General features: G+C 41.2%; 1 protein-coding gene across 5 annotated transcripts in view; it reads left to right on the top strand.

The window, feature by feature from the left end:
- ARFGEF3 (ARFGEF family member 3) overlaps nt 1-12828 on the top strand; it is a 185630-nt gene that overhangs the window by 34510 nt on the left and 138292 nt on the right. For all 5 annotated transcript variants that reach the window (XM_045058104.1, XM_045058105.1, XM_045058106.1 and 2 more), the window contains one exon: nt 11556-11637. In XM_045058104.1, the coding sequence (XP_044914039.1) occupies nt 11556-11637 (82 nt within the window). The remainder of the gene's footprint in view (nt 1-11555; nt 11638-12828) is intronic.

The raw sequence follows: 12828 nt of genomic DNA on the forward strand, positions 1-12828 counted from the left end.
AGGTAGGCAATATTAGGTCCATATGCAAAGTGAGAGTTGCAGAGGTTAAACGGTGTATAGATTATAAGGGGCAGAGCATGAGTTTGACGCAGATTAGTTGGACTCCAGAAGTTTTTTTCCATGATACTCTACTTTTTATCCATTCCCTACATTGTAGCCAGAGATTCGTTTTGTAGAAAATGTCTGTGGTCACATTATTCCCTGGATTAAAAATCTTCCATTAGCTCCTCATTTGCAACTGACTGCAGGCCAGTTTCTCTGGCATAGCATGCAAAGACCCTTCAAAAACTGTCTTGGATCTACCTTGCCAAACTCATTTCTCATCAGTATTCCCACCATGCCTTCCCCGGTCATAACGAACCCGCTGTGTGCCTTGACACCCACAGCCTCAGCTGGGTATGTCTTTCCTGCTTCTTTCTCTGCTTTGCCAAGTCCTACACTATCCCTTCCATTTCAAACTGAAATGGACATCACCTTGCCCATGAAGATACTTGAATTTTTCTAGACCGGGTCTCTCCTATTCCTGTTATATGCTCATAGTTGATTGTTTATACCTTGATACAAGTGTGTCTTGCTTTATTACCTATGGTTTTCTGCTATCCCTTGTCTGTTACTTCCCTGAGGCCGTGGCTTCCATGTGGACAGGAACTGGGTGTCTTATCATTATATGCCTCTGTTTTCATACAGAGTCTGGACATATATAGTAGGCTAGATAAGTATTTTTTTTAAAAAGACCTTTTTATTAGAAAAAATCTTATGCACGTTTCACAAGTGAATTATTAACAATCAAGGAATACAAATTTTAGTTCTGACGGTTGTGCGGATCTGCTAACGGACTGGTTTTAGGAGGCATTTTGACACGACAACTGGAAATTTCTAATTCGCAGAAAAATGTTACTTTACATTTAGTCCTAGGATTTCATTGTCATGGCACTTAAGTGATGAGCATCTTTATAAAAATGTATATACATATACATATATATATAATTTGTGAGCTTTAATAGGCCAGTGAGTTCTTTTTAAAAAAAATTTTTTTTCAACGTTTATTTCTTTTTGGGACAGAGAGAGACAGAGCATGAACGGGCGAGGGGCAGAGAGAGAGGGAGACACAGAATCGGAAACAGGCTCCAGGCTCTGAGCCATCAGCCCAGAGCCAGACGCGGGGCTCGAACTCACGGACCGTGAGATCGTGACCTGGCTGAAGTCAGACGCTTAACCGACTGCGCCACCCAGGCGCCCCTAGGCCAGTGAGTTCTGAATAGAGCATAAATCACAGTTTTGTCTCAATGTGATTAATTTAGTTGTGCTTTCTTAGGTTACTGTCTTTGTTTATGTAGACTTTTCTGGAAGATATTTATGCCATAAAACTGCTATTTTTGAAGAGGTAGCTATCTATTTGCGTAAAATTATCAGCGCATAAAAAAAGATTATGTTGGTGGTATTGTCCAGCTACTTTTTCTTCTTCCCTAAAATTTGAATATTCGAATTAGAAATCCTTTCTGTTTTGGTGGCTTATCACTTTTTGACTCTTCACGGCAGAGATTCTGGGCAGAATCTTACCTCTTAATCGCCAGTTGGAACACTTTCATCATAAGAAATCATTAAGTAACAAAACGCACGTGGTCTGTGTTCTAACGCAGGGCAGGGCAACTCCCATAGGCAGGTTTCATGCTGTTGGTATATTTATGCTCTAAGCCCAAAAGGAAAACATGCCGTAGGAAGAAGCAAAATGAGATTAAGCATACTGATTATAGATTATATGACTAAGGTAACTATATTTTAGGGTCCCAAGCAAGCCTATTTTCAGCCAAAAAGACTTTAGGGAGAAGAAAGAATTCAGGATGTGTTTGAAAGATGATAAGAGAATGTCTTAGAGGAAAGGAGAAGGGAAACTATTCGAGGAATATGACCCAGTTTTTGATAAAGAGGGAAGAGTGGTGACTTAACAGAGGAGAGGAAGTTGGCACAGAGGAAGCCCACGAAGTATTAGATGAAAGCTGTTACCAGAAATAAGGCCATTCAGAGGCCCAGACCAGAAGCTTTGAAGGAGAATCAGAGGGTGTTTTTGCTAGTGTAGTATAGGGCTATCTCTACTTTTTATTTCTAAAGGTAATATATTCTTGAAATTTTTTTTTAATGTAGAAACATATAAATACTAACACCAAGATCACCCATATTCCCAAAAGGCAGAGAGACATTCTGAACATGGTTTGAGGAATTTCTTTCCAGCCTCTCGTTCTCCTCCACCCATTCTGCAATTGTATGTGATTGTTTATTTAAGAGTGGGGTCCACGCTATGGTATATATTCTCTGTTCGTTCTCATTCTTTAATTTTTTGGCATAAGATTCCAAAGCATTTTCTTGTGTCAATGAAAACTTTTCAGAATACTTTTAATTGTTGCCTCTTACTCCATTCTATAGATGTGCCATGATTTATTTAACCTTATTTCTGTTATAAATAAAATGACGGTAAAAAAAAATCTTCACATCCAAAGCTTTGCTGCATGCATAATGATTTCTTTAGAAAAGTTTTATGGAATAGAAGATCCTCCATGAAAGCATAGTTATGTTTTTAAGCTCTTGATAGCTCCTGACAAACTTTTGTTTATGGAAGTCTTAAAGAATAAACCTTTCCATGGTGTCACAAGAAGAGGTCATGTGAGGAATTGCTAAGTGTGTTAATGGAGGTGAGGAGTGCTTTACAGTGTCTCACAGTGGAAAAATGTAAAAGTCAGTGTGTAAATGATTGCCATGGGAGGTAATACGAGGAAATGCAAGGTTGGATAGACAATGGACAGAAAGAAAGGAGGTTGGGCTTTTTGTTTGTTTGTCATGAAAGGTCCTTCACAGGCTTATTGTGTGTAAAATGCTTAACCCAGTCTTGGAACCGGGTTTGAGAGTGACAAAATGATAACCATTAAGGTCACATGCTATGGAGGAGCTTGGGTTCATGGGTCCAGTTACTCCGCCACCACTTTTCCAGGAGTGAATTTTCCTCTTCTCCTCTTCTCCCTCATCGATAAATGCGGATACTGTTTGTCCCTCCTCATTGGGTTGGCGTAAAACTTAAAGTCGATCATGTGCCTAAGCCCTTAGAGGCTTCGATAAATGGCGTCTCTATACTTGCATGGCTGCTCTCCCATGTATCAATTAAGGATCCTCTGGTTGAAAATGACAGAACCCTCGAGCCAAAGAAAACCGGTATGTTGTGTCCAACACAGCAGGTTGTGTCCGGTGGAAGGAGAAGGCCACTTGCTTTGGTCTTTTTACTGGACTTACCTTTAGTTAACTAAAGCCTCAGCTAACTAATCTTAATAGCCCTGATGCTAACACTTCTCAGGCATTTTCCTTCTTTTGATGATCAGGAGGTGAACTGACACTTGCCTGTATCTTGGACAGGAATGATGACTGCTTCTCCCTCTGTTCTGTTCTCAGTACCAAGCGCAGTGCCCTGAATGTAATAAATGCTCGATAGTTGTAAAAAAAAAAAAAAAAAAAAAAAAAAAAGAATTCCAGAGCAACCTCCCTTATGATTAATATGGACTTCATGTCTCCTTTCCTCTAGAAATTAAAAAAAAAAAAGGAAACTGCAGTGTTTTTGCACCTGATTACATAGAATGTATATTTTATTGATAATCCCAGATTGTAGGTGAAAATACCAAGCCATAATGCATCTTTATTTTTTTTTCAAAGATAAATAAATTCTAGGATGTCATGCACAGCATGTGACTATAGTTTTAGCAACGCTGTTGTATATTTTGAATGTTGCTAAGAAAGGCCTCGTCAAAGTTCTCATCACAAGAAAAAAATTGTGACTGTGTGGTGATGGATGTGAACTAAACTTACTGCGACAATGATTTTGCAGTATATGCATATATCATTATGTTGCACACCTAGAACTGAATAAGTTCTCAGTAAAAGTGGGCAAATATTTTCAAAATGAATAAAACTGTATTTACGAATTGTTTTCTTGACCTGTAGTGTTCTGTATTTTTAAAATATTGTCAGAATGTTAGTAGAAGAGTTTGAAATGGAAAAGGTAAGTGGGTTTACCGGTGTCCTATCACAATAACGTAACAAAATAGTTTTTGTGTTTATGTTGCTTTCTCTTTTGCAACTTGTTTTCTTCGGAATTGCCTTCTTTTATTAAAAAAAAAAAAAAGAAATGTCAGGAAAACAAGCTTGTCTCATAGATGTTAGAAAAATAAGATTTTCAAGGTAAATTCTAGAGTTTGAACAAATTTAATCCACTTCCGTACATATACCCAGCTACTATATAAGAGCCATTAGACGTATCAGACAGCAATGGTAGAATATAGATCATATCTACAAGCTTTCAGATGATTGATCAGCCTACTTCATTGCCTATAGTTGTCCTTCATTACAAAAAGAAGTCAATTAGCATAGTGTGGCTGTCTTGTACATGGAGGCTTTGTTTATAGACCAGAACAGCTGGTACAATTGCTATAAAGAATGCATGGCCCGTCAATGTAAGTAGCAGTAAGAAATGGAAGAAAATTAGTTCTATATTTAATATTTTGCCGCCATACAAACAAAGTAACTCACCTTGTGAGCCGAACAGAGGGAAACACAGTGATGGTTATCTTTGTAAGGAGCCAGTGGCTTTATGGCTTTAAAAAATATTCTGTTCAGATTATACAAGTATATTCTAAAATTATCATATAAAAATTGATACAGGGGTGCCTGGGTGGCTCAGTCAGTTGAGCGTCCGACTTCGGCTCAGGTCATGATCTCACGGTTCATCGGTTCAAGCCCCATGTCAGGCTCTGTGCTGGCAGCTCAGAGCCCAGAGCCTGCTTCGGATTCTGTGTCTCCCTGTCTCTCTCCTCCTCTCCCACTCACGCTCTGTCTCTATCTCCTTCAAAAAATAAACATTAAAAAAATTCTCTTAATAAAAACAATTGATACAAATAGAAAGTATAAAACAACAGAAGATTCCCCCGTGCTACGTCCGAAAACACCCATCGTCAACATTTAGCCCAGGTCTCCTGAGAGTGCCCTAGTTGATTTTCACTGCTATATATATAACCCTTTCTACTGCTTGAATGTTTTTATGTACATGTAAGCCTTTTACAATAAAACGATAGATAGTGAAAGCATATATTTTGAGAGAAAATATGAGCATAACCATATTCTATTATTTGGGATTTAAAAAAATAGAATCATATAAAATTGTTGATATTCAAACCTTTCCAATCTACAAAAATGGCCACTTCGTATGCTCAACTTAATTGCAGTAGGCTTGCTAAGGGGTCTTGAAAGCCCATAGGAGAGAAGGAATTTTATGTTGTTGATAGTTGCATTCATAACACCTAAAAAAGCTCCTGGAGGGTGAATCTAATCTTCGTTATGAAATAGAAAAGGATTGATACTGATAAAAATAATTTTATTAAATTAGACATGAAAACAAATAAAATGGAAACTTTTTTTTTAAGTTTATTTATTTTGAGAGAGAGAGAGAGAGAGGAGAGAACACGGGAGAGAGGGACAGAGGGAGAGAGAAAGAGAATCCCAAGCAGGCTGGGTGCAGAGCCTGATGCAGACCTCAAACTCATGAACCTTGAGATCATGACCTGAGTTGAACACGAGAGTCAGACGCTTAACCGACTAAGCCATCCAGGCACCCCAAAAAGGTAAACTCTTTTAAAGGCACTGCAGAGAAAATTTATTAAGGAATGAATTCACTTCCAGTTGATTCAGTGGAATTGATTCTGGCAAAACGTAGTCAATGCAAATTCATCAGTGCCAACACAAACTGTTTAAAGCCTCAGTATTCATAAACACAGTCATGTCCCCAAGTGTCACACAAGTGGGGAGGGGGAGCAGTGAGAAACCTCCCTCACTGGTACTCAAATTAGGAAAGTTTGTGGCTACGAGGAGAAGCGGATGGCCGGAGGCTGAACTCAGCGACTGGTTTGAAAGCCACATTTCCCCCTTCATCCAAACTGCGGATACCTTCTCATAACGACATACCGGCTGTCAAATACAATGCGTTGTTTCATCAACAATCGCTCAAAATAAGATAATTTATATTATTTGTCCGATGCCTGTCCCCAGTCTTTTAACCTGGGCGACCTTTGAATGCTATTTATAAAATGATGTGTCTGTCATATTCCGCCGTCAGTGGGGAGCTGTCTGCTGGTAAAAGCCTCGCGGAGACCTAGGCTATGGGTTTTGAAGCCACATGGTACGAGATTAAGTCACAACTGTTTCATTTACCAACCTGTGAGCTTGGGCAGGTAATCTGTCTCTTCGTCTTGTTGACAATGAAATCTCTACTTTGAAAAGTTGTAAGGTGGGGCGCCTGGGTGGCGCAGTCGGTTAAGCGTCCGACTTCAGCCAGGTCACGATCTCGTGGTTCGGGAGTTCGAGCCCCGCGTCGGGCTCTGGGCTGATGGCTCAGAGCCTGGAGCCTGTTTCCGATTCTGTGTCTCCCTCTCTCTCTGCCCCTCCCCGGTTCATGCTCTGTCTCTCTCTGTCCCAAAAATAAATAAACGTCGAAAAAAAATTTTTTTTGAAAAGTTGTAAGGAAAATATAAATGTGAATATGTGACCACGGGACTTTGCCCACGCAAGCCTCTGATTCTCAGCCAGAGCCATGGTTATTATGTGAAGCAATGCAGACAGTTGCTGAATTCATGGCTTAGATCCTAGCATCCTAGAATTGGAGCGTGTCAGCAGACTTTAGAAATCCGAAGTATCTTTGTGCTCTTCCCCCTGTGGTTAATCAAAAAGAAACCAGCCCCACCTTCAGGAATTTGGTTTTACTTGAAGCCCCTACTGACGTTCGTATAGAAAGCTAATTTTGGGTAAATCGCGACTTCCCCTTATTCACCTATTTTAATTTCCCTTTGTTCATTGTCATCTTCCAACCCAGTGAGGCTGGTCTGTGACCCATGACAGCACAGTAAAGGAAATAGGTTTAGTCTCCTTGACATATCAGGCAGTGTCCCGGGATGACGTCTTCCTCATGCATATGCAACACAACTAATTCTTCTTTAAGAAATAATCGCATGTCAGGACACGAAACCTGGGGCCACTGCCTGTATTTAATTAGGCAAGAGGGACCTTGCACATGCCTGTGCATAAAAAATAATCACTTAATGTAACTGAATATTGATTTTTGGTATGCCCTTTTCCTAATGAGGCAGCATCTAGAAAGATCAAAAGATGATTTATTCCAATACAGTATGTGCAAAGGGGACTGTGTGCCGCCTCGCATCTCCATTATGAATTTCATCCTGAGACCTAACTAACAGGCCTGTATTTTTTTTTATTAAAATCACACACACACACACAGACACAACCAGGGCATCAGGATCTTGATGGTATCACAGGGCAAACAAGGAAATCATTTGTGCCCCATGAGCTTCGTTTCCCATGTGTTCATTTCCTGTTGGAGTCAGGAACTGAGGCTTGTGATGCTAATTTGGGACTCTGCTGGGTCTGAGGGGAGGAGACACCTTGAATGCTAAAGACAGTCATTCCCCTTACCTCCCGTCTTCCGGCCCCCCCCCCCCCCCCCCCCGCAACCCCTTACCTCCCGTCTTCCGGGCCCCCCCCCCACAAAGAACCTACTTCTCTGCCCCAGGCTCAGCATAACATCACTTCAAAGCCTATCCTTGTGGAACTCTAAGCCCAGTCAGGGAACATGACTCTCTTTGACACACCAAAATATCCGCCGTGTTGGGCAGGGTCCTTTCCCTTGAGGTCAGGGGGCCTTCATCGTGGATCCCAATGTGAAATTGGGGTTTGGGGGACTCATGAGTCCTCTGAAATGATTTCTGCATTTCTCTAGGAAGAGGGTCCTGTGCCAGATATTTTGTGCTTGTGATCCCAAAAAGGTTAGGAAACAAATCTATTCTAACTCTGCTCAGATCTTTTGAGACCAAAGGGTGCTGGAAGGAACTTGGCTTGAGAGTCAGATGGACATTTGGATTGTCTCTAATAGATTTTAGCTGTGTAGCCTTGGGCAGTCTGTAGAACCTCTCTGAACGTCCATTTTCTTAAATGTAAAATGGGGTAAAAACACCTATTTTAAGGTGGAAGTGACAGGTACACTAATCAGAAGTAAGTGCTAATTTTATTTTTTCCTCATTTCATTCTTTGAATGAAATGAAAGCGAGTACCTGTTCTGTTGTGTTTCTGGCCAGATTTTTCCGAGCACCCGTGATGGTACCTTGCATACATGAGGCACTCAGATGTTGGTTGAATAGATGCTTGGGTGGATGCAGTGCCTTGGCTCAGTACCTAGATGAAATCTATCTGCTTTCTCAAAACACTTATTTTCCAAGAGACATCTTGGTAGTCTAAGATCTCTCTCTAGAAGAGAGCTTGGTTTTGCCAAAACCCTCCCAGGACAATTAGCTCCACGTCCTGTGCAAAATCTTTCTGCATACTGTGAGAAGATTAGATCTTATTATCCTGTGCTGCAAATCACGATCTCTGCTGGGCCTTTGTCTATATCAGGATGGGGCAAACTATAGCCTATAGGCCAAATCTGGCCTGTTGCCTGTTTCTACAAATAAAGTTAAAAAAATTTTTTTTTCAACGTTTATTTATTTTTTGGGACAGAGAGAGACAGAGCATGAACGGGGGAAGGGCAGAGAGAGAGGGAGACACAGAATCAGAAACAGGCTCCAGGCTCTGAGCCATCAGCCCAGAGCCCGACGCGGGGCTGGAACTCACGGACCGCGAGATCGTGACCTGGCTGAAGTCGGACGCTTAGCCGACTGCGCCACCCAGGCACCCCTACAAATAAAGTTTTATTGGGACATATCCCTGTTTATTGATTTGTGTATTATCTACGACTGCTTTTGTGCTGTGGTACAGCTGAGTACTTAGGACAGAGACACTATGGACAGGAAAGCCTAAAATATTTATTATCTGCAGAAGAAATTTGCCAGCCCCTGATATGTATTATTTGTACTCCTTACTGCAGTCCTGCTGGGTTGGTCTTCAGTTGCCCTTCTTATGTAATGGGAAGCTAATATCCAACAAAGTTAAGTATCTTGATTGGGATTCTACAGCTTATAGTTAAAGTTTGAATCTGGCTCTGTGTGATTCCATAGCCCATGTTCTTTCCACCAAATTCTGATACCTTTCAAGTCAGCCAAAGCCTAGCGGAACCGCTTACATCTTTCGGTCCTGTCTGGTGACCAAGAAGACTAGCACAGGGAGCAAGCCAATCAGTGATGTCCTCTAGAATCGGGGTGCAACCTGGTGGCCCTCACACTTGTTCGTAGCCTGGCTGAGGTCTGAAGATAAATCATGTGAATGTATATCTAGATGAGAAGGTGGAATGTGGATTTCACGGACTATTTCTGAAGGTGGCCAAGCAATAGGAGTCTGCAGTGTTTTGTTTCTTGTTGTTGTTGTTGTTTTAATATAACTTATTGTCAAGTTGGCTAACATACAGTGTATACAATGTGCTCTTGGTCTGGGGGGGTAGATTCCCATGATTCATCAATTACCTACAACAGAGTCTGCAACTGTTTGTATGCAAACATAATGCTGCTTCCCAAGGTCAGAAGGTTCGGCATTTCCAGGTGTGCCCTATTTGCTGAATGTGGTCTCCACTCTTGTTTGCTGCCCTTAGTGAGTAATGTGTGATACTTACGGATTTTCAGCACACGGCCGCTCGACAGAGACTTGCCCTTCCCCAAGCTGCGAGGCTGTAAGAGTTAAGGGCCTTCGTGCTCGCTCATTGGTCCTGCACCTTCACTGTCAGATCTCACTCTGAATGTGAAAGATCTTTCACGGTGAATGAATCCTGATGGAAATTTGATTGTTTCAAGGGTTTATAGGTGAACTTCTGTGGTTATTCTGGCTTATACTCCATCTGCCTCTCATTCCTACTTCTCAACTTCCACCCTTCCGGATAATTTTTCCAGCTTATAAACTGGTTATGATTAAACAAAAGAAAAAACGAATTTGGAAAAATCAACTACTCCTGCTTTAACTGAGGGTGCAGACGCGTGTGTCTTGTAATGGTAGTGAAGCTGGTAATAACAGTACGGTGACAAAATTCCAGCCACCCCGCTGGAAGTAACACAGTTGGGTAACTTACCCATCTGTCACAGGATGTGTCTAATGAAAAATGGTTGTAGAGTTCATCGATTGTCACGTAAAAGAGGCTATTGCAGCATTGGGTTGGTGAGGGGAGAGGTGAGAAGGATTGGGAAGGTGGATGTTCTTTCTGGTGGAGTCTGTCTTTGTTCTGCTGATGGAAGGTTCCATAGAAAAGCAGTAGAGCTGCCGGACAGATAGGAAGGAATCAAAGCTATAATTAACTTTGTGTTTCATTGGGTTCTACAACAGTGGCCCTTATTTCTCCAAAGATGAAATCTTATAATCTTACCCTATAGCTTTTATACTCCCTAAAGTCAATCAATCTTTCGGTTTATGCTGAATAGATAAAAATGATATTGCTGCAGTTAAAGTGGGGTGGAGGAACCTGGTAAAATTAAGGAACATTTCATTGGTTATACCAGTATAACTCCATGGGGAAATAACAGGTTGATTAAAATTCTTGGACTGTTGTTTAATTATTTAGAGTGAATGTTCTAACAGAAAGATTTTTTTTTTGGTAGCCCTTTTGGTTTATTCCTAACGTATTTTAGTCCCCATTTATTTGTTTTTAAGCTTTAAAATATCCAGGGCACTTGGGTGGCTCAGTCGGTTAAGTGTCTGACTCTGGATTTTGGCTCAGGTCATGAGTTCAAACCCCACATCAGGCTCTGTGCTGACCTGCTTGAGATTCTCTGTCTCTGTCTCTCTCTCTCTGCCTCTCCCCTGCTCGCTCTCTAACTCTGTCTCAAAATAAATAAATAAATATTTTAAAAATACCCCAAGTACCTCTCCACATAGGTCTTTTTCATCTCTCCCATGGCACTAGGTACTTCTCATTGGTCAAAGCTGTTGCTATTTTGTTTATCATTCTGTCTTGGAAACATGTTTATTAGGAACCCATCACAGAATTCAGATCTGCCTGATGGAGGCTAAAAAGCAAATTTACAAATTATAAATGATTGTGCAACATTTTGAATGGGAGAGAAACTGACAAAATAGACTTTCAGTTTATATTGATGAGGCACAGTAGTGGTGGTGATGCATTCTCTTTGTAGGTAAGAGAGAGGCATGAGCAAGGCCTAGAAATCTATTCTAATGGTGCTTTCTAGACTTGTTCACCCCAGATGTACTGGGTATAAGCAAGTATATTTAGGAAAGAGCAAGGCATGTTCATGGACTGGTAAGAATCGCACCATGTAATAATTTGTGCGTCAAATCAGTTGTTTGAGAGTCCTTGTGTTGGCTCTTCCTGTAGCCAAGGCAAGTGCTGATATGCTATCATTTCTGTTCATATTTCTTTAGCTGTGGCTTTTTTAGGTCCCTGTGCATTTTTATCGTTGGTTAGAGTTTTTATGTATGTGTGTCCCAGCATTTGGGAGTGGGTGTACATAAGGCTTCAATCATTTGACTGCCAGCCTTGCTGAGCTCATGTGTTTTGTTGTCCTTATTTATGTGTTTGCCAGGGAGAAATGCTTGCTACCTCTCCAGTTGGCTTTGGAATCCAAGAATGTGAAACTGGCCCAACATGCCTTGGCAGGAATACAGGTAAGGCTCTCACTGGGTGCAGTCAGGTGACAGAAATTGACAGGCTACTTTGGCGTTGAAAGAACAAATACTTAACATTTTGAATACTAGCCGTCAAAGACCCAGACCACAATTTGATTGAACTAGGTAATAACCACAGAGGACAGAGGATTTTCTTACATTTACCAGCATTTCTCTGTGGATCGCATTATCTTGCTGAGCCTTTGTCATCTGATACTGATTCCTGGGGACCCAGCTAGGCTCGCATAGAAATGAAATGTTTTGGAGGATGGCCAGCTTTAGGAGAGCCCAGGATCTCTTGATCCCCCGAGAAACATCTCAAGTTCTATACCAAGTAAAATCTTATATCAATTCAACATCTGTGGTTCTGCGTAAGGAGAATTAATAGTAAACTGGAAAGATTTTATCTTGTTTTCCATTTTACAGTTAGGTTAGTGAATGAACTCATGTGTTTTGTTTCCAGAGCAAAATTGGAGGGCCAAAAAGAAATTTGGTGTGATCAGAAAAGCCAGGGGTGCCTGGGTGGCTCAGTCCATTGAGAGTCTGACTCTTGATTCAGCTCAGATCATGATGCCTGGGTCATGGGATCACACCCCACAATGGGCTCCATGCTAGATGTGGACCCTGCTTGGGATTCTCTCTCTCTTTTCCTATGCCCCTCTCCCCTGCTCACATGCTCTCTCTTTCTCTAAAATTAAAAAAAAAAAAAAAAGAAGAAGAAAAGAAGACAACAAAAGTCAGATTGCTTGAACACTTTCCTTCTCTGAGCATTTGCTCCTGTATATTTTACACCATATGTAATAGGTCTAATTCGAACAGTGCAAAGGTGATGGCTATATAAATGCATTGACTTTGAAGCAGTTTGGTTTCTAAGTGACAAAGCACTGTGTAGTTCAAGCCTATGGGGTTTATGCAGTGTGGCCATGGATGGGTAGCATTTGTCAGATGTCTTTTCACATTAGTATGTATTATTTCATCCTTTAAGTCCAGAGAAGTCCCTAATGCCTCTTAAGAGTTAATACCTCTGATGGGGTGCCTGGGTGGTTCAGTTGGTTAAGTGTCCGACTCTTGATTTAGGTTCGGATCATGATCTCACGGTTCGTGAGTTGAAGCCCAGCGTCTGGCTCTGGGCTGAGAGCACAGAGCCTGCTTGGCATTCTCTCTCCCCGTCTCTCTGTCTCTTCCTCTGTC

The sequence above is a fragment of the Felis catus genome, chromosome B2 (assembly GCF_018350175.1).
Source record: "Felis catus isolate Fca126 chromosome B2, F.catus_Fca126_mat1.0, whole genome shotgun sequence".
Lineage (NCBI taxonomy): Eukaryota > Metazoa > Chordata > Mammalia > Carnivora > Felidae > Felis > Felis catus.